Consider the following 19,939-nt stretch of genomic DNA (forward strand, 5'->3'; position numbering starts at 1 on the left):
TTCAAAATGATAAAAAATTGTTTAAGTGATAAAAAAGAATAATTCTATAACACAATAACATAATAAGTTTAAACAAATTTAATAAATTTTGTGTATAAATGTAAAATTAATAATCCAAAAATATATATTACATTTTTATATTTATTTTAAAATAAATTATATAAATATATGTTATGTATAACTCAATGTTTATTTATAATCACAAAATAATATTATTTATTGTTATAAATACAATTAACACATTTGCTCATCAATGCACTGACATGAATCAATGTAAAAATACTTTCATTAAACCCTATTAATTAAATACATTAATAGCGATATTTTGTAGAATAATCTTTGGGTGAAACAACCAAACCTCTACCTTTCCTGGCACCTCTATAGACTGTTTCAATAATATCAATCATTTCTTGCTTATCTTCTAAGGTCCAATTTATTTTATTATTATTTCCTGTTCCTAAATCTATCATTATATGCTTGTTTCTGAAGAAGAACATGACTGTACAAGGATCATATAATTCATACCTATGAAAGTTAAAATTCATACCTGATTTAAAAGCATGGTTTTATAGACTACTGCTCAAAATAATGTTAAACTTATTTTTATCCACTAATGCAATAATATTCTACGACAATTTTAAAAAAGTTATATGGTTTACTATAAGAATGTATTGTAGAACAAAAAACTGTAACAACTGTTACTTTTACCCGAAATTAATTTATGTAATTATCATTTTCCAAGACTTACATTTTGTTGAAATCAGGTACTTGTGTAATATCAACCAAATAAATAACAGCAAAATTTTTAACTTTTTCTGCAATGTTATAGAGAACTTCATCCATTTTCATGCACATCGGATCCCAATCATGACCAAACCTAATAACCTAAATAAATGTAATTCTTATGTAATATTTTAATATAATTTACTCAACATAAGCATCAGTAAATTTTAATTATATACTAATCATTCAAAATGTTTAAATTCTAGATTCAACTTCTAATATAATATAAGAAACTTACAACTACTCTATCATCTTCTGATAAAATTGCTTGGTCCACTTGCCATCCGTTGTGAAGATGTGATAGCATATAAGACATTATGATATTTTTTTGTCAAACACACCTTACAAAAATGTAGATAGAAATTTATTTATTAACATAATACATTTTTAACATGCACAATTAAAACACTTTTTGTTAGTTTGTAGATAAAATGATCATATAAATATGATTACATTTAACAAAATTGCTTATAAACAATCAACTATGTTTGTATTGTTTATAACATGGTTAGAAATACAACTCACAAATTATATATTCTTACTCTCAAACAATATACGTATACTTTATATTCAAAAATGGACATCATTGTTACTGAACACCTGGTATCATTAATTTTGGCAGTATGAGGAGGAAATCACCAATTTCAATACCAACCGAAATTCTTCTCCTTCTCAGTAGGCGACTTAATTGGTACTAAAGCTAGTGACTTTTTCTTCGCATGAAAAGATTAATACCATCCAATTGAATGTATTAATAAAAATTAAAATGTCCTTGTTTTATTGCGTTCGCTAAACAGCTCATATATTTTTCATCAGAAATTACTAGCCATATTTTATTCGAACTTTATTTGTATTATTGTATATTTTTTCCAAATATATTTAATAGTAGCAGCTTTATGATTAAATTTTGTATCGATATTGAAGTTTTATTAGATTTAGGTGTTTCAAAATTGATATGTATTTCTTTTAATTTTGAAGACAAAAATCAATTTATTATACAGTATGTACGATAAAATTTAATACTTCAATTAAATTAAATTTGAATTTAATGTTTTAAATTTATATTATTCTAGAAGTTTTATATTTTGACTGGTAATAATGCAAGTGAAGTTGGTATATTTAGTGGATGTTCATTACGCGCTGAATTCGTTGTTACCTGCAGTTACCTGTTTTCCTGTATTGGATAGAAAGTGATACTAAGTGATGCCTAACCCAGACCGCACAAATGACAACGTGTCATACATTTTCTGTGCATGCACATCATGCCGTATTTTTCAATAAATAAACATGAAAATAAATGTAAGTATTTTAATATTCATAGAAAAAACTATTATATTTGTTAAATTATTCATTAAAAAATAAAAATTTTTTTTTCTTCATTCTTAAAAGTAAAATTTAATTTAATTTTTAATATATTTAATTTTTTGTAGAAGACTAATATAAAATATCTAATAACTTATTAATGGTAGTATCACGTAATTGCAGTGATTGTGTTCATTAAGACTTTAATTGCAATTTTTTAATGTTTGTCAAATAATACAATGAATATATTATGAGTAGATTCTGTATTAGATTTGTTTAATTATTAGTGCACTATGTATTGTTATAATAATTCCTACTTTTTCTTGAATATGTCCTTAAATATTGCAATTATTTATTATCACATTTACATATAGCAATTTTTACATCTTTCATATTTTATTTATTATAAAAATTTACCTATAATGTAATCAGTATTCTATTCATTTAATGAATTATTCATATATTTAACTACACTTTTTAAAGAGTGTTTTATGTATAATTATTTTATTAATAAAAGATATTATTTTGCAGATATGGAGACATTAATTTTCATATTTAAAATTCATCTATAAAAATTATAATTATGATTAACTCGCAACAAAGTAAATATATAATTATGTTTTGGTTGTTGTTAAAAAATACTATGTATGAATATTAATTACTCATTCTATATTTAAAAATTTATCTTGCAGAAAGTAGTCAAGGACTAAAATACCTCAGTTTGATTACTCTCACATTGCAAAATGCCTTGGTTGGACTTAGTATGCGCTATGCACGTACAAGATCAGGAGATATGTTTCTTTCTTCAACTGGTACATACATTCAATTTTTATAAGTTGACACATTTTGAAATATTTAATAGTTGTACAAAATTTCTATCAATTATCATTTTATAATGATTAAATGTTTTTTTTTGTAGCTGTTGTTATGGCAGAAGTTGTTAAATTTATAACATGCCTGATATTAGTTTTTATTGAAGAAGGAAACTTCCTAAAATTTTGTACTTCTCTAAAATTGACAATTATAAAACAACCAATTGATACTTTGAAAGTATGTGTGCCGTCACTTTTGTACATTATACAAAATAATCTACTATATGTATCAGCATCTAATTTAGATGCAGCAACTTATCAGGTATAAAGCATCATTTTATACTCTTTACCTAATAATATTGTTGAAAGTTCTTAAATATGTTATTTCTTAGGTGACGTACCAACTAAAAATTTTGACAACAGCATTTTTTGCTGTAATAATACTCCGAAGATCCTTAAGAAATACCCAATGGGGAGCTCTAGTATTATTAGTTATAGGAGTAGTATTAGTACAATTGGCACAAAACTCAGACAGTACTTTACCATCTGGTATAGAACAAAATCATACACTTGGATTCTCAGCTGCACTAAGTGCATGCTTTTTATCAGGTTTTGCTGGAATATATTTTGAGAAAATAATCAAAGATTCAGATGTTTCATTGTGGATGAGAAATGTACAGTTAAGCTTACTATCACTACCTTTTGGTTTAATTACATGTGTTTTAAGTGATGGTAAAGTTCTACAAAAGCAAGGTTTCTTTTTCGGCTTTGATTTGTTTGTTTATTACTTAGTTGTGCTTCAAGCAGGAGGAGGTCTTATTGTTGCCATGGTAGTTAAATATGCTGATAATATACTTAAAGGTTTTGCCACATCTTTAGCCATTATCATTTCTTGTATAGCTTCTATATACATTTTTGATTTTAATTTAACTCTCAAGTTTTCCTTAGGCGCTTTTTTGGTAATATGTTCAATATTTATGTATGGACACCAACCAAAAACTACATTCATTGATAAACATTCTCTGACTGGAAAGGTCTGATTTAAATTACAATAAACGTGATATTATTGAATGCAGAGAATTTTTTAATGTATTCACGCAAACAAATAGTTTAGTATATTTCTTCGAATGAAGTGACAGCCAAGCAGTTGATATATTAATATCTATGTCATATCATTTTATCAGTATTTCATTGTATGTCCTATACAAGAATTTGAATCAACATCCCAACACTAATAATAAATAATAGCATGATCTAAAGACAAGTACATTGTTTCATGAAAACAATTCAATAATCTACAGATGAATAATACCAATTTAAATATGTTAAAAACATATAATTTATTGTATGTCATACAAAAATTGACTACAAAAAATTTGAGCACATTTTTATATGAAATTAACAAACTTATTATATACTTTGGTATATAAAAATATTTTAATTAATGTATGCATTGTATATTCAGACATATATCTCTGATAATGAGAGATATCTCATTAAAGCATATATACAGACAATAGTTGTTTTTCTTTAAACCATATATTTTTGTATAATTGTAGATATAAATATATATGTCTTAAAAAGTTAATTTAATTCGTAAATAGAACATTTACTTACATTTAAATTGTACTTAATTAAATTAATTATCAATAAATATAAATATTATAATGTACATATAAATACTAGGTGTACAAGTATGGAATACAGATATTTTTTCCAAAATAACACGTTATTTTTGGAAGAATGATAAAAAATTGCTTTATTCAAAGTATACTCCATTACTAGTTAGACATTTTTCCCTTATTTTGGGCAATTTGTGGATACCACTCCAAAAAAATCTTCACCTTTTGCCACAAACCATTCATCGAGCCATTTTTTCACATCTTCATATGAATCAAAGCATTGCTCAGCAAGTGCATGACCCATCGATGCAAACAAGTGGTAATTGGAAGGAGCCAAATCTGGCAGACAAGCCGCATGGGGTAGAACTTTCCAACTAAGTGCTTCCAATGTATCCATTCCACATATGTGATGGAGCATTGTCATGAAGAAAAATGACCTTGTGTTGCTTCTTTTGGCATTCTGGTCTTCTTTCAAGCAACAAATGGTTCAAATTGATCAATTGTTGTTTGTAGCGTTCAGTATTAACTGTTTTCCCAGATTTTAACAGCTTATAATAAACCACACTCTTCTGGTCCCACCAAACACAGAGCATTGTCTTTCTGCCAAAGTGATTCTGTGTTGGGGTCAATATGGATGGTACACCTGGGTCTATCCATGATTTTTTGCGTTTGAGATTCTTGAAATAAATCCACTTTTCATTTCCAGTAACGACACGATGTAAAAACGACTTCCTTTTGTATCGTGCGAGCAAAATTTCACATGTGCTTTTGCGCCTCTCCATCTGCCTGTCGTTAAACTCATGTGGCATCCACCTGCCAACCTTCTGAATCTTTCCTCTCTCTCGTAGGCGATTAGAGACAGCTTGTTGACTAACGTTTGATTGCTCTGCGAGTTGTTTTTGTGTTTGTGAATCATCTTCGTCCAACAGAGCTTGCAATTCCACATCTTCGTCTTTTTGGCGGTTTTCTATATTCCTTGTCTACAACATCGAAGTCACCACTTTTGAAACGCCAAAACCATTCTTCACACGTATCTTGGGATGTAACATGTTTACCATAAGCTTCTTGAAGTAACGTATCATTCAGCAGCAGTTTTCTTCAAATGTAAACAAAAAATTAATGCTGTCCGCGAATGCTCTTTGCTTGGTATAAATTGCGATATATTGAACACAGCAACACAACACTATTAAAACACTTTTTCAATTTATCACTCTGACACTTATTAGTGGCACAACAAAATGGTGTACATATCAAATCTGTATACCATAAACAGCATTGGTGCGCCATCCGTTGTCTGCAATTTGCACTTCAGACTTGTACACCTGTAAATAATTTGTAAAAGTTATAGTTCAGAAAATTATTAATATTATTGTAAACAAAATATGAATATGAAGTAGTTGAATTGTCTAATTTTATGACACAATTAAAAATTTTTAAATAAAATTTTGAACTTGAGATGTATCTCTTGATATAATCATAAAAAATATATTTAGTTGCAAATAAACAAAACTATATTGAATTTTTTCCCCAATTAAAAAAAATGTGTTATTTCTTTGGATTTTATGTTACATTTAAATTATTATTTTATTTAAATGTAAGGTTATTCACTATTTATGATAATATTTTAAATATTTTTACTTCTAATTCTTGATCATTCTTTCACGAGTCATGATGAAGGAGAATTGAGCAATAATTTTGTACAAGTTGGTAACCCTGTAACATATCTGTTGGTTATTCTAGCTTACGAGGCAAAAATCACGATCTCTTAGTAGTATATAAAAGTATCGGAAAGAATGAGCGAGTCTCAATTAAAGAAAGTCAAGATGACAAGCTCGTTGACGCAGCTGAAGGAAATCACAACAATTGTCGCCGATACCGGTGATTTTCAAGGTGAATAAATGAAAATTTCAACGAATTTAGAATTAGTATAGATTCGGGCAAAGGTGAAGGTGACTATCAGAAAGCGTGGCAGGAGAAATGCTTGTAGCGCATTTTTAGTTTATCTTTTAGATATAAGAACATATTTGCTTATAAAAAGAAATGTTATACCTACTCGTTATACGATAGATTTAAATCGTAAATATGTACAAGTATTGCTATAAAATGTAAATAATTTTCATGAAGGAAAAATACTTGTTTGAATTCAGATTACATTATGGGTACAGTAGTAGGGGAAATTACAAAATCGTCTGATGTTACGACAGCGTTTTTTTTGTTTTTTTTTTTCTTTATAATGATTCCTTAATTATTTTCTTTTTATTTCCAGAATGTTTCTGGAAAAATAATTAAAAATTATTTTTATTTATTTAGGAATCGTCAATTTTGTCAATATTATTGAAAATTGATATTTTTGTAAAAAATAGAACTTGCAATTATTTTTATAAAAACCTATGACGATTTTATTTAAATTTCACTTCTTTCTTGAACATAGAATCAATATTTTTAAAATATATTAATTGATTTATTTCCATTAAAACATTTAAAGACTAGTGAATTTTTACTATAAAATTATTGTTTTTTATCTTTACTATTCTTCCTAATGATTTTTAAGTTACACTTTATTTAATAGAATAAGAGACAATTCTTAACTTCTTATCATATTAAGTAACCTATAATTTAGATAATTATTATGTTATTGCTATGACCTATGGATATCCGAGATAACTCTTGAGACATGACTATTGAACATTGTATTACATAAAAATCAATTTTATTAGAAAAAGAAGATAATCCATATTAATTTAATTAATAAATGTATAAAATATTTTTAGCTATGGAGCAATTTAAACCAATAGATGCGACTACAAATCCATCTTTGATCCTTGCTGCAGCTGGTCAAAAAAAATATGCACATTTGATAGATAAAGCTGTTCAATATGGAAAGAAATCTGGATCGTAAGTATTTTTCATATTATGAAATCAGCATAGATATTCTAAATGAAATAGTACATTACTATAACAAAAATAAATTCTTTACATTTTTATCTAAATCAGCTCTATATTGATGTAAGAAAACATTTATGTTGTTTCATAATTCTTTCAAAATTTATTTGAACATAATGTATCTAGAAATAATAAAAAATAACACACTAGCACTAATTAGTAGAAATAGTTCATTATTTAATTATTTACATATACTTTTGTAATTAATTACTAGTGTAATTAGAAAATGTAGATAACATTTCATTTAGTAGTTAGATTTTCATTGAATTTATGTAGTACAGTAAAAGTTGACTTAAGACATTATAGGAATTACAAAGTAATAAAGATACATACAAATGAAAAAAGTATACGTGTCAAGAAGTGCAAAGAAATGAAAATAAATCTAGATGAAAATATAGAAAATTTTATGAAGATTAATATTAAGAATGGAAGAAAATTAAGATTTGAAAAAAAATGAAAATTAAGAAAAGGAAGAACATGAACCACAGTATGCGAAAAGACAAAATTATTTACCCAATGTGGTGATAGTGGTAATAGTAAAACCAATGTAATAACTTGATGTTTGCAATAACATTTTAATTGAATGAAGTAAATGAAAACGGACCTATTTGTTTCAGCACTTTGACAGAACAAATTGAAGCAGCCTTGGATATCACGTGTGTTCTTTTTGGTAAAGAGATTTTAAATATTATACCTGGAAGAGTTTCTACAGAAGTAGATGCTAGGTTGTCTTTCAATAAAGACGCTAGCATTGAAAAAGCCAAAAACTTAATTGCTTTATATGAAGAAGTTGGCATAAATAAAGATCGTGTGTTAATTAAACTTGCTTCTACGTGGGAAGGTATCCAGGCAGCAAAGTAAGTTCGGTACTTATAATTGTTAAAATATTTAAGGTGAAGTTTAAATTAAAAATTACGAAATTTATATTTGTAGAGAATTGGAGGAAGAGTATGGAATTCACTGTAATTTGACACTTCTATTTTCTTTTGCACAAGCAGTTGCATGTGCAGAAGCAGGTGTGACTCTTATTTCACCGTTTGTTGGTAGAATTCTAGATTGGTAAGATACAATTATACAATTTGAAATGATAAAATAGTAAACCTAATCCGATCTATATATCTATTATATATATAACACAGAATTACTAATTCACAAATCTTGGAAAGTTTTTAAATTATTATTTACCATAATAAATTTATAGGTATGTAGCAAATACAGACAAAAAGTCTTATGAGCCTAAAGAAGATCCAGGTGTTATATCTGTAACTAAAATTTATAATTATTATAAAAAGTTTGGATACAAAACTGTTGTTATGGGTGCATCATTTAGAAATATTGGTAAGTATTTATCTTTATAAAGCTGTACTAAAATTAATTATTATTGTAATAAATATTATACAATTATTTTGTTAAGGTGAGATTAAGGAACTGGCTGGGTGTGATTTCTTGACTATAAGTCCAAAGTTATTAGAAGAGTTAGAAAAAAGTAATGAACCATATAGTAAAGTACTTACAATGGAAGCAGCAAAGAAATGTGATCTTCAAAAGATCAGCTTAGATGAAGCCAAATTTAGGTGGTTACTTAATGAAGATCAAATGGCAACAGATAAATTAAGCGAAGGCATTCGTAAGTTTGCAGTAGATGTACGCAAACTGGAAAAATTACTACAAGAAAAAATTCAATCTTAAATATGAGCAAAATACTTTTGCAGATTCTCAATATAATGAACGTTTGTAAATAACAATATTGTAAACTATTAATAATTCGTTTTTCGGTATATGATACATTCCATTCTTTGTATCTTTAAAACGATGTAAGAATAATGTATAAAACTACATAAGAATTATAACGCGTTTATTATTAAATAAAAGTGAAATTTCTGTGGGAAAAGTTGTATTTTGTAACAAAATTATTTCAAATAAATATCAATTTCGAAAGTAATCAATTCCGTTATTTATTAATAAAATCCAATATCTTTTAAAATTTATTCTATTATTTTTACATATAGCAGTTTGTACACTTATGCATGTTAATACAAGGTACCATGATTTATTACTATTCGTTAGTTAAGCTTAAATTATTTATTAAAATACAAACATTCAATAAAGATTTATAAAATTATAAGTAAATACAGCTTTCTTTAATACTATGTTATTCAAATGTAAATGTTCGAAATAATATCGTTGACTAACTCGTAGTAGTGTTCGATTAATCGAAGTTATATATTCGATTCGATAAATTGACGTGACATAATGACGTGCTAGTAAAAGAATTAACTGTTTTTAAACGAATGTAGAATAAATATATTCATTATAATAGTTGTGTAAATTGTAATAAAACGTGACAAAATGCCGAAGAAAAAGACAGGTCAAAGAAGGAAAGCAGAAAAACAAAAATTAAGACAAAAAGAAATTAGAACTGCTAAGGATCAAATAGATTTAGCTAAATTTCCTTGCAATGCAGTAATGGTAAGTAATTATATACTATAGCACATATGTAGTTAAACAAAAATTAATATTTAACATCGCATAAAATTAACCTTTGACACTTGAAGCATTTTTTTACACGAGAAACTGAAAACTTTGAAGGAATCTTTTAAATTAAAACTAATTCTTTTATCAAAATCTTTTATATACTTTACGAGATATAGAAAATACTCTTTACAATCTCAAGCTATGAAATTTTCCTTAATCAAAAAAATTTCAATGCATTCTTTGGCAACCGAGAGTCGCCTCTCAAGTGTAAAGGATTAATCTTATTTATAATGAAAAATTAAAAATTATTAATGATAGCATTACAAATTTCTACATAACACTCTAAAACAACGTATAATGAGAATTTTATAATGCATATTTTTTAATATTCAATTTTAATTTATAATTTGAGTATTAGTAAATGGATTAAGATTTATATACAGGAATGTGATAAATGTAGCAAGAAACAGAAAAGCAGAGCTTTTTGTTATTTCTGTCAAAGTTTGCAACGATTACCTATGTGTGCCCACTGTGGAAAAATGAAATGTATGCTAAAAACTGGAGATTGTGTCGTTCGTCATCCTGGTATATTTACTACTGGTTTAGGTATGGTGGTAAGTACTTTTGTTTCATATATAACTAAAGTATTTTAAACATTAGAATCAAAATGATAAAAAATAAGAATTTAATAGGGAGCAATATGTGATCATTGTGAAGCATGGGTTTGCCATGGAAGACGCTGCCTTACAACTCATGCATGTATGTGTCCATTAGTAGATGCAATTTGTCAGGAATGTGAAAGAGGTGTATGGGACCACGGTGGTAGGATATTTAGATGCTCTTTCTGTAATTGTTTCCTTTGTGAAGATGATCAGTTTGAGCACCAAGCATCTTGTCAAGTTTTGGAAGCAGAAAGTTTTAAATGTAATATCTTAAAATTGATAATATGATAAAATAATGATTGCATTTTTACATTACTTTTTTTGCATTACATAAGACTAATGCTTTTAGGTCAATCATGTAATCGTTTAGGCCAATATTCTTGTTTGAGGTGTAAAACATGTTATTGTGAAGATCATGTTCGAAGAAAAGGTTTTAAATATGAAAAAAATAAGGCTATACCTTGTCCCAAGTGTAGCTTTGAAACATCTCAAACAAAAGATCTCAGCATGTCAAGTAAGCAACAACATTACTACTAATACCATTAGTTTATAAATATACCAATTGACATTTGTATTTTGTTGCAAATTCTATGTTAAGTGAAAGTAATTTTTTTTAATATAATTATCCGTTTTCTTTCTATTGTAGCAAGAAGTCATAAGTTTGGGAGACAAAATCAAAGTGGAACTGGTGAATCCGATGATGAAAATGGATATAATTATTATGGTATGAAATTTAATTATATTTCAATATTACTTTATTGTTTATGTAACTCATTATATATAAATTTATTGTTTTTCAACACAGGAAATCAATCCCAAGGTTATGGTTCTGAAAATTATACTGCTGATGATGATGAAAATGAAGATGAAGATGATGACGATGACGATGATGATGACGATGACGATGACGATGATGATGACGATAACGATGACAACGAAGAAGAAGAAGAAGAGAATGAGTCATTAAGTGAAACTGAAGGAAATAACAGTCAATTACTTCGAACTTAACATGTTAGTAAAAATAAGATTATGTAAGATAATGAAAATCGTCATTTAATGCAAATATAAAAAATAAATATATTAAATTGTTATCTTTATAAAAAGATTAATATCTTTTTTTAACCCTTAATCAGTAGTATATGATAATACATTATTTAAAGTTCACAATTTTATACGTATAACAGAAAGTAAAGGTTAGAATATATTACTGGTAAAAACTAAATTGTTTATAAATAGTGTTAACAAAATAATTATGCATAATAGTTTTCTATCCTTGTCTTTAAAACTTTTATGCAATGTTAAATTTTAGGTATTATTAATTATGTAAAAAAATAATATGAAAAATATATTAGTAATGTGTGATCTAACATTTAATAATAATACATGAAAATAATGTTACATTTATTATACATTGACTTTATGTAGAATAATTAAAAATTTTACAAAACAATGAATATATAAGATTACATATAGAAATGTACCTTATACACGCAATGAAGTATATTCAAATGGAAATGCAAATGTATGTGAACCAAGAGCATTAACACTCGGTAAAAGTCCAGCATTTGGGATAATATTCCATGATAATGTTAATGTTACATTTTTATTCCCTCTGTAAAAAACAATAACTCATTTATTTTTTTGTACAATTGTTTTTTTTCTAAATAGAAGTTACTTAATAATGACAAACATTACCTTAATCCATTACCATCATCCCAGAAATAATATTTTGTGTTCATATTTTTAAAATCAAGTACAGCTTTATCTCCACGAAGCACTATCTTGTCCCATAGTATTACCTAAAATAAAAAATACATTTCATTTTTACGTATTAAAGTATGAACTAATACAAGCTAAAGTCTGTTACGCATCATGATATTAATATTATACCTGATTAAAATCATTATTTTCTGTTTGATACTCAGCTGTGAGGTATAAAAATAATTGTTTTACATTCCAATTAAATAATGGAGTGAGATGTGTATTTATGTAAAGAAATTATGTTTTAATTTGTCATACAATTAAAAATGTTAAATGTTATCAGTAATTTATAAAAAAAAAAAATAGAAAACACAATGTTTTATAGATAAAATATGTAACTAAATGTGAATAATTAATAAATATTTCTATAAATTTAAACACTTCATTTTTTACATACTAATGAAATATATATTGTAGTATTAGTATTAAAAATTTATTAAATAAATATTTATAAAATAAAAAAGGATATCAGTTTGCAAGTCAAATGTTAAGTAACCCAAATCATTCTTTTCTCTTGACGCACTATAATCTGGCACATTCTTTCTGCAAAATAAAATGTATTTGATTATTAAATAAACTATTCAATATATATTATATTTATTATTTTATATTTAATTATAGCCAATATTTCCACTACTTATTTATACAAAATATTACATTAAATTAATAGTTTAATTTTCAGAAACTTAATCATAAATATTACAAAAGGTAAATCTGGCAGTAGACATATAAACTTACTAATAAAACAATCAAATGCGGGAAAGAAATAAATGATTAAAAAAAATTAATGAATTTTTTCATAGTCTGGCATTTATGATACTCATTAAAAGAATTTCTCTATACTTACACAGCTACTTTTACAGTATTTAATGTTGCATTTGCTCTATAGTCAATAAATACAGTAGAGAGAAAACAACAAAATGTTAAACACGCTGAAACACTCAATGCATATGCTAAAATAGCATTACAACGTGTAAAAACAGAATGCATTATTACGCTTTAGTACTACCGATTAGAATGCACGGAACTTTAATTCAGCAAATCAATTGATTCAATCATGCATCAAAATATTCTAACCAAAATCATCATCACCTCGACTTCGGTTTTCAACGTCACCAATTTAACACGACCGATCACTGGGTTAGTGTTCGAAAATAAGTCAAATATGTGATGCGTTCGCAAATGAAGCAAATTTTTTTGTAGAAATTGCATTATTAGCGGAACACATAAGTGAGATAAATTTATTTATTTAATTTGCATTGTGTGAAAACAATTACGCTTTTAATTTTTAAAAAATACAGATAATGAACTTTAATCGTTAATTTGTTCAATTTATGTATTTATGTTATAGAAATATGAATTGGTATTTTGTAATGTAGAAATTCTCCCATAAAAAAAGACGAAAAGTGCAATGAAGTAAGTTCTAAATGATTTGCTTGAAAAAACCTGTAATAAAATCCTAATTTTCTTAAAGGCTCATAATTTTTTTGCTAAGATATTGTACGTATATTTATATACATATAATATATAATAAGCATATATATACTCACGCACACACGCTATAGGTATGTATGTATGAAAGAGAGTGTGTGTGTGTAAATATATATATATATATATATATATATTTATAATGAATTAGTAAAATACAATAGATTAAATCAATGATCTAAATTTACCAATTAATGAAATATGGAATGTGTGTGTGTAACGTATAATTTCAGATCGTAATGAATAGTTTATTGTTCTTTTAATCTGCAGCAACTTCAAGGAAGTAGAGATTAATGTGCGGCAGTGTTGTATAGAATGTACGGTGTGTTGTTTGTAAAAGCATAAGTAATTTACTTTAAGAAACAGATTGAATGTTTTGGATATGTCGCATTTGGTAAGTTATGTGAATCTTAATAGAACATTGTTACAAATTTCTCGATTTTTAAAACATTAGCTTTATTTGATCATGTATTGCCAAACTTACATCAAATTTCCTTTCATATAATTCTTCTGAGTTGTTTGTTTCCAAATAGTTTAATATTTACTGTTATTTTATTATTATAACGACTTATGTTTTATACATATGAATGAGTTAAGTTATTTCTAAAGTAAATTGTCATAAGTTAATGATAAATATAATTAACAATATATATTACAACAAATTTTATTTACGTTTGTAACTAATAATGTTAGGTAACAGTTTTTTTCTTTACTTATTCTCTGTATTGTTTACACTTGTGTTAAGAAATATTTGTACAAGTATTTCAAGGGATTTATCATTTAATTCTACAATTTAATATTAATCTTAAAATTATATGCATTAAATTAGAAGTTATAGTATGTACTTGATAATACTGTTATTAGCATATTTGTTTATTTTTTTTATTTCAGAGTAAAAAAGAATGGGTTGTGTCAACAGTCGGACAGACATTAATGATCTACATCCGAATATTTTTCAAGTGATGAATGTAGATGACTTAGGTAATTTAATTACACCTGGACGTTTAGAAGTCACAGAAACTGATATTGTCTTTTATCAACGTGGTAAACAACCTATCAAATGGCCATTGCTCTGTTTGCGTCGATATGGCCACGATGCTGAAATATTTAGTTTTGAATCTGGTAGACGTTGCTCTACTGGACCAGGCATTTATGCTTTCAAGTGTCGCAGGGCTGCACAGTTATTTAATCTTGTGCAAACAAATATGCAGGTCTGTATTTTTGTATATTTAAAAAGCAAAGACATTTTCTAAAGTATAATTAATCTTATAAAAAAAACAACAATTTACACAATGTATTAATAATTAGTAAGTTATTTTTATTGTAATTCATAGATTTTTACAGAATTCAAATTATAATTGTTTGTATAAAGATATTTAATATAAATTGTATTTTAGGTTTGTAATAACAGTGGAGATGATACAATGTCCAGGGAACTTCCGGTTGCTTCTCATTCTGGTCCAACAGTAACAAGAGTGACAATACCAGTTGAGCCTAATTATTTGGATCCAGTACTGAATAGAACTAATAATCGTATAGGTCCCAGATTTGTTCATAACCAACAAAATGGAATTGGAAGATTAGGAAGTGTGGGAAGTAACACTGGTCTTATATCACCTCCAGGAACCATAGGTTCTCCATCACCACCTCCTGTGTTGCCACAACCTCCATCATCATTCCCTCAACCACATCCGTCCTCACTTTATGTCAACGAAGAAGCATTATCTTCTCTGCCATTGGAAATGGAACATAATAATAATAAAAGCCTTAGAAGAGCAATACACAGGTAATTACAATTTTGATTAATTCTATTATTAATATTATTTACTACTAATAACCTTTTGTTGTTCTATAGATCTTGTACAGTGAGTAATTCTATATCTAATAATGGCTCAACATCACTGGAATTGATATCTGTGCAGAAAAATTCAGAGGTCACTTCTCAAATAAAGTCACAGCTTCCAGTAGCAGCTTATATGAATGTAGATATTAATAGCGATATTAGTCCACTTTCTCCAACTCATAGTGTTTCCGAAATAATGCAGTTTAAGGAAGACAAAACTGAAAATATTGAATCTGGACATGCTTACATGAACATAAGTCCAGGTCAAGAACACGCAGAATCTTTTGGTAGTAGACCACGACCTTCGCCTTTGCCATCTATTCAATCTGATACAGAAGAAGGAATAAGACATTGTTATGCTAACCTAGAAGCAAGTGAAATTGAAAGTTTTAGAAAAAGGTTTTCTGCAATATCTGTAGCTGAAAAGTCGCCTTTGCCTCCATCTACACCTACAGGTGGTCCAATTAGGGAAGTGAATTATGCTGTATTAGATCTGGATACAAAGGATGTACCAATTAATTTACCATTAGATGGACCTTCAAATCTAACTGCATCTCCTCCAGAGTCTCCAAATAAGCTACAAAAAGGATATACCACAATAGATTTCAACAAGACAGCTGCTCTTTCTCATTCAGTCAACCCAAATCTTGTAAATGATAATGAGGGTTCAAGAAAGACACGTCACAATTCCACAATTAGTGACTTAGCAGCTTCTTGTAGGTGTAGTTCATCTGTAAGTGAATGATCAATTTTTTATTTTACAACTGTGCCTGTATAATGAATATTTATAGCATTTTATAAAAAGGTAATGTGCTTTACTATTTCATTAAATTCAAACATTTGCTGATATAAAACCAAAGAGCAGGCATTAAACTAGCAGCATTTAAATTTTAAATCACCTAGTTCGCAGATATTTTGTCTAATATTAATGAAACGAAAATGTCGTGTATTTAGAGCACAATATTTTTGGTTCAGACGTTCGATTTTTGATTTATTTGTCATAAATTATTTTACATTTAATATTCATGTAATAGCATGTAGCTTTTAAGTTTTTAAAAGATGCACAGTACATGTGGTACATCGCAGTATTTTTTAAAAATAAGTCTGTTTTCAAAGTGCTGTTGTGATGCACAAGTGAAAAATCGTTTTTATATAATATACAAATATGTTTATAGAACATTATAGATAAAATGATGTTTTACATTGACTCCTGTTGGAGAATTGGAAGCTAAAGTGCCCTAATTTTTCTTATATCATAGGAATTGAAGAGGCTCAAATAGTCTAATTGAAATAAGAATATAAAAATACATGACATTATAACATAAAAAAAATGGTGATCCATTGTATACAATTTTAAATGATTACATTTAAAGTAGTCACTTAAAATCTAACTATGGCTATAAAACTATATATTAATTTGAAGTGATATTGATAAGTACTAGAGATAAATAATAGAGGATATATGTGTACATGTACAATCGTATCATTTTTTTGCTCTTGAATATGTTTGTTGCTGTAACAGCCAGTGGTGACCAATATATCAAACTTGCAACATTTTCTTGAAACATTTACAATATATAATTATGCTTGAATAACATTAATGTCATTAGAAATAGTGTAAAGTAATAAGTACACAATGAACTATTGAATATTTTTATTTTCCATAATATATTTTGATCAAATGTTGAGAACAACTTAAAATGCTACTGTAGTAATCAGCATGAACATAAAGACATAGAAAACTTGAATGTGTTAAAAATACAATTTTAGAATGAACAATTTTAATTGAACATTATCACATTTTTACATTGACATGGTATAATTTACAATAATTTGCATTACATATTAAGTGACATACGTGCAAGTTAAGCAAAACTTACACATTTAAGATATAATAAGGAAGAACATATATTTAAAATATGTCACTTGATACATTGTGTATATCTATATGGTAGACATACAATGATGTATTGTTTGTATGCAACAGTTTAGAATCCCTGAACTTTCTCATTATTTTAAGAAACATATATTTACAATAATTGTAATTTGTATAAATCACTCTACAAACAGAAAATATTTGTTTACAATTATCTTGCACAAATTTAAAAATGTCAATGTTGTATTAGAAACTATTATTGTTTATTTGTAAAATAATATTTCTTTGATAATTCATATTCATTGAATTACATTAATTCAGGCAACTTTCTCTTCCAATAGCTCCTAATATGCTTATAAAAATGTAAATTTATCTATAAAAGATACAAATGTTAAATTTTTATGGTTAGAAAATGATTCTTTATTAAAGATATAAATTATTTAGCATGATTATACAATATTTTGCATAATTGAAGCTTAATAAAAATTTAACAATATTTAAATCGTTAAAATTGAAATTTTTAAACTTTTTTTTAATGATTTTTGTACTATACTCATATTATAGCATTTAACATAGTTTATGATCAATAATGATTGTTATTATTATACTTGTTGTTTACTGATTAAGTTTGAGTACTAAATTAGTGAACACATTTTATAACGAAAAAGATTATGAAACATATTACTCAATATATAAGTTAATATTTACCATTATTTTAAGTTTTAATTTTTGCAGTGCACCATATTTACTACACAGTTTTGTTGACTTTTTCTAACATGAGCTATTAACATTTGGAAGGGGCCAATCAAAATAGAGTAACAAATATGGTACATTGCCAATTTATAATAGTAAGAACATGATTTTTTTTTTATATAAAATATTTTAAAAATATAATTCTAATATAAAAACATAAGAATATAACTAGAGTCATTTATTTTTTACATCAGTATAAACATGTTTAAGAAGACAAAAGAAATAATTTTAATGCTCTTATATGATATTCTTTAAAAAATGGTTAACCATTAAATATATAATTATTTTAAATTTTATCAGAAAAGTTGCATGTTATCAGTACAATTTTAAATACATATTGTAGTAATGTGATACTAGAAAAGTTGTAGCAAAAAATGTATCTAATTACATGTTGTCTTATGATATTGACATATTCACTGCCATAATTTGACATCTACCCAGAATTAAATAACTGTTACAAATACATCGACAAGTATTGTCAATACTATATTATATTATTTTTTTATCATATTGTGATAAAATTATAACTTTGTTACAGCTAATCACGATTGTATATACTTTGTATTGATAACAAATGGTAGTGAATAAGTTAATATAAAACACTGAAACATTCTGCTTTATTATATCATAATTTTGTATGGAAACGTTTGGCCTTATATACAGATCCTATATCATTGTTTGATATACAACTCGAATGCAGAGTGCACTTGTAAAACAGTGTTTTGTATATTTACAGCTTTGTATTCAAATTCTAATATTAAGTAAAAATCATCAGGCCTATGAAGAATGAATGTTTTTATCGTACATGTAGTATCATATAGATTATAGAAGTTATTTTAGAAAATAATTGCACATTATATAAATTCAGTGGATATTTTAAACAGCCATATCTCTAAAGCCAAAGAATTAATTTTTATTTACTGAATCTACAATCTTATTCAAATTATTTTTCATTCTTACATCTTCATTTAAAAATAAAAGATGAAAAAATATTGTTCCTAAAAATATTTGAGAATGTTATATTCTAGTAGAAAATTATTGAAATTATCAATTACACATAAATTACACACAAGTGAAAAAAGACAGCTTTATTTTGTAAGCTGTATTTTCTTTTTGACTTTTTACTCTTAATGAAGTAAATTTTTCATGTGACAAGTTTGATCCAATCTGATTGTACATTTTTTACACACATATGTTTATCCTTACCAAATACTTCTAATATATATTTTATTTCAATTTGAAACACATTACATGCACTGAAAGTATGAAGTTATTAAAATTGAATAAATGATGCATCAAAGTATAATTAGCTTATTTGAATACAATTTCTTGTTATGTCACAAATAAATGAATGGTTTAAAATATGTAAATATGTTTGAAAATAAGTGAAATAATAAACAAAAAATTAATACAGCTTACTTAAATCATTTTACAGATATCCATGTGATATACCTTCTATATTTAAAAAATTTAGAGAATAATGGGTGTGAATTTATTCAATATTAATACGACAATTTATCTTTTTTTATAATATTAAAAAAATAGTACGGATATGTGTAAACGTGAGTATATACTTTATCATACTTATGTATTGTCAATAGTCAATTTTCACACTTCAG

At 26.3% G+C, this 19,939-nt stretch overlaps 6 protein-coding genes across 10 annotated transcripts; 4 read left to right on the forward strand and 2 right to left on the reverse strand.

Moving 5' to 3' along the window:
- Positions 1 to 62: 62 nt before the first annotated feature.
- On the reverse strand, positions 63 to 1,950 carry Dim1 (thioredoxin-like protein Dim1). Of its 4 annotated transcripts, none has more exons than XM_076325133.1 (4): positions 1,940 to 1,950; positions 1,022 to 1,124; positions 749 to 885; positions 63 to 525 (listed from the first exon to the last, which is right to left on the reverse strand). In XM_076325133.1, the coding sequence occupies exons 2-4, from the start codon at positions 1,097 to 1,099 to the stop codon at positions 312 to 314; spliced, it is 429 nt and encodes a 142-aa protein (XP_076181248.1). In that variant the 5' UTR covers positions 1,100 to 1,124; positions 1,940 to 1,950; the 3' UTR covers positions 63 to 311. The 4 variants fall into 4 exon arrangements, with proteins under 4 accessions (XP_076181248.1, XP_076181245.1, XP_076181246.1 ...); XM_076325130.1 differs by lacking the exon at positions 1,940 to 1,950 and adding an exon at positions 1,309 to 1,401; XM_076325131.1 differs by lacking the exon at positions 1,940 to 1,950 and adding an exon at positions 1,237 to 1,387.
- On the forward strand, positions 1,658 to 3,968 carry Ugalt (UDP-galactose transporter). Its single transcript, XM_076325128.1, has 6 exons — positions 1,658 to 1,783; positions 1,857 to 2,082; positions 2,617 to 2,687; positions 2,778 to 2,897; positions 3,005 to 3,219; positions 3,290 to 3,968. The coding sequence occupies exons 3-6, from the start codon at positions 2,669 to 2,671 to the stop codon at positions 3,935 to 3,937; spliced, it is 1,002 nt and encodes a 333-aa protein (XP_076181243.1). The 5' UTR covers positions 1,658 to 1,783; positions 1,857 to 2,082; positions 2,617 to 2,668; the 3' UTR covers positions 3,938 to 3,968.
- Positions 3,969 to 6,259: 2,291 nt separating this feature from the next.
- On the forward strand, positions 6,260 to 9,404 carry Taldo (transaldolase). Its single transcript, XM_076325129.1, has 6 exons — positions 6,260 to 6,409; positions 7,291 to 7,414; positions 8,080 to 8,319; positions 8,396 to 8,521; positions 8,664 to 8,800; positions 8,877 to 9,404. The coding sequence occupies exons 1-6, from the start codon at positions 6,313 to 6,315 to the stop codon at positions 9,149 to 9,151; spliced, it is 999 nt and encodes a 332-aa protein (XP_076181244.1). The 5' UTR covers positions 6,260 to 6,312; the 3' UTR covers positions 9,152 to 9,404.
- Positions 9,405 to 9,726: 322 nt separating this feature from the next.
- Noa36 (zinc finger protein 330 homolog Noa36) lies at positions 9,727 to 11,714 on the forward strand. The gene is made up of 6 exons (XM_076324960.1): positions 9,727 to 9,931; positions 10,381 to 10,551; positions 10,630 to 10,861; positions 10,949 to 11,113; positions 11,246 to 11,323; positions 11,405 to 11,714. Exons 1-6 carry the CDS (start codon positions 9,812 to 9,814, stop codon positions 11,605 to 11,607), a joined length of 969 nt encoding a protein of 322 aa, XP_076181075.1. The 5' UTR covers positions 9,727 to 9,811; the 3' UTR covers positions 11,608 to 11,714.
- A 237-nt stretch (positions 11,715 to 11,951) lies between these two features.
- Positions 11,952 to 13,501, reverse strand: Spase22-23 (Signal peptidase complex subunit Spase22-23). Its single transcript, XM_076324961.1, has 5 exons — positions 13,208 to 13,501; positions 12,828 to 12,903; positions 12,490 to 12,576; positions 12,295 to 12,398; positions 11,952 to 12,211 (listed from the first exon to the last, which is right to left on the reverse strand). The coding sequence occupies exons 1-5, from the start codon at positions 13,348 to 13,350 to the stop codon at positions 12,082 to 12,084; spliced, it is 540 nt and encodes a 179-aa protein (XP_076181076.1). The 5' UTR covers positions 13,351 to 13,501; the 3' UTR covers positions 11,952 to 12,081.
- Positions 13,502 to 13,670: 169 nt separating this feature from the next.
- On the forward strand, positions 13,671 to 17,825 carry LOC143153750 (uncharacterized). 2 transcript variants are annotated; one of them, XM_076325257.1, is made up of 5 exons: positions 13,671 to 13,776; positions 14,119 to 14,242; positions 14,740 to 15,059; positions 15,246 to 15,634; positions 15,704 to 17,825. In XM_076325257.1, exons 3-5 carry the CDS (start codon positions 14,751 to 14,753, stop codon positions 16,434 to 16,436), a joined length of 1,431 nt encoding a protein of 476 aa, XP_076181372.1. In that variant the 5' UTR covers positions 13,671 to 13,776; positions 14,119 to 14,242; positions 14,740 to 14,750; the 3' UTR covers positions 16,437 to 17,825. The 2 variants fall into 2 exon arrangements, with proteins under 2 accessions (XP_076181372.1, XP_076181371.1); XM_076325256.1 differs by lacking the exon at positions 13,671 to 13,776 and adding an exon at positions 13,818 to 13,925.
- Positions 17,826 to 19,939: the final 2,114 nt, after the last annotated feature.

Source organism: Ptiloglossa arizonensis, chromosome 13 (assembly GCF_051014685.1).
Source record: "Ptiloglossa arizonensis isolate GNS036 chromosome 13, iyPtiAriz1_principal, whole genome shotgun sequence".
Taxonomy (NCBI): domain Eukaryota; kingdom Metazoa; phylum Arthropoda; class Insecta; order Hymenoptera; family Colletidae; genus Ptiloglossa; species Ptiloglossa arizonensis.

Excerpts from the sequence above, each read along its gene's own strand:
- Noa36 (XM_076324960.1), top strand. The coding sequence starts at position 9,812 with ATGCCGAAGAAAAAGACAGGTCAAAGAAGGAAAGCAGAAAAACAAAAA. Across the intron at positions 10,552-10,629 it reads CTACTGGTTTAGGTATGGTG|GGAGCAATATGTGATCATTG; the intron begins GTAAGTACTTTT and ends AGAATTTAATAG. Across the intron at positions 11,114-11,245 it reads AAAAGATCTCAGCATGTCAA|CAAGAAGTCATAAGTTTGGG; the intron begins GTAAGCAACAAC and ends TTTCTATTGTAG.
- LOC143153750 (XM_076325257.1), top strand. The coding sequence starts at position 14,751 with ATGGGTTGTGTCAACAGTCGGACAGACATTAATGATCTACATCCGAAT. Across the intron at positions 15,060-15,245 it reads TTGTGCAAACAAATATGCAG|GTTTGTAATAACAGTGGAGA; the intron begins GTCTGTATTTTT and ends ATTGTATTTTAG. Across the intron at positions 15,635-15,703 it reads CTTAGAAGAGCAATACACAG|ATCTTGTACAGTGAGTAATT; the intron begins GTAATTACAATT and ends GTTGTTCTATAG.
- Spase22-23 (XM_076324961.1), bottom strand. The coding sequence starts at position 13,350 with ATGCATTCTGTTTTTACACGTTGTAATGCTATTTTAGCATATGCATTG. Across the intron at positions 12,577-12,827 it reads CATTTGACTTGCAAACTGAT|CTCACTCCATTATTTAATTG; the intron begins ATCCTTTTTTAT and ends ATAAATACACAT. Across the intron at positions 12,212-12,294 it reads GATGATGGTAATGGATTAAG|AGGGAATAAAAATGTAACAT; the intron begins GTAATGTTTGTC and ends TGTTTTTTACAG.
- Dim1 (XM_076325133.1), bottom strand. The coding sequence starts at position 1,099 with ATGTCTTATATGCTATCACATCTTCACAACGGATGGCAAGTGGACCAA. Across the intron at positions 886-1,021 it reads CAGAAGATGATAGAGTAGTT|GTTATTAGGTTTGGTCATGA; the intron begins GTAAGTTTCTTA and ends ACATTTATTTAG. Across the intron at positions 526-748 it reads GTACCTGATTTCAACAAAAT|GTATGAATTATATGATCCTT; the intron begins GTAAGTCTTGGA and ends TAACTTTCATAG.
- Taldo (XM_076325129.1), top strand. The coding sequence starts at position 6,313 with ATGAGCGAGTCTCAATTAAAGAAAGTCAAGATGACAAGCTCGTTGACG. Across the intron at positions 6,410-7,290 it reads CGATACCGGTGATTTTCAAG|CTATGGAGCAATTTAAACCA; the intron begins GTGAATAAATGA and ends AAATATTTTTAG. Across the intron at positions 8,320-8,395 it reads GAAGGTATCCAGGCAGCAAA|AGAATTGGAGGAAGAGTATG; the intron begins GTAAGTTCGGTA and ends TTATATTTGTAG.
- Ugalt (XM_076325128.1), top strand. Across the intron at positions 2,898-3,004 it reads TATGTTTCTTTCTTCAACTG|CTGTTGTTATGGCAGAAGTT; the intron begins GTACATACATTC and ends TTTTTTTTGTAG. Across the intron at positions 3,220-3,289 it reads TAGATGCAGCAACTTATCAG|GTGACGTACCAACTAAAAAT; the intron begins GTATAAAGCATC and ends GTTATTTCTTAG.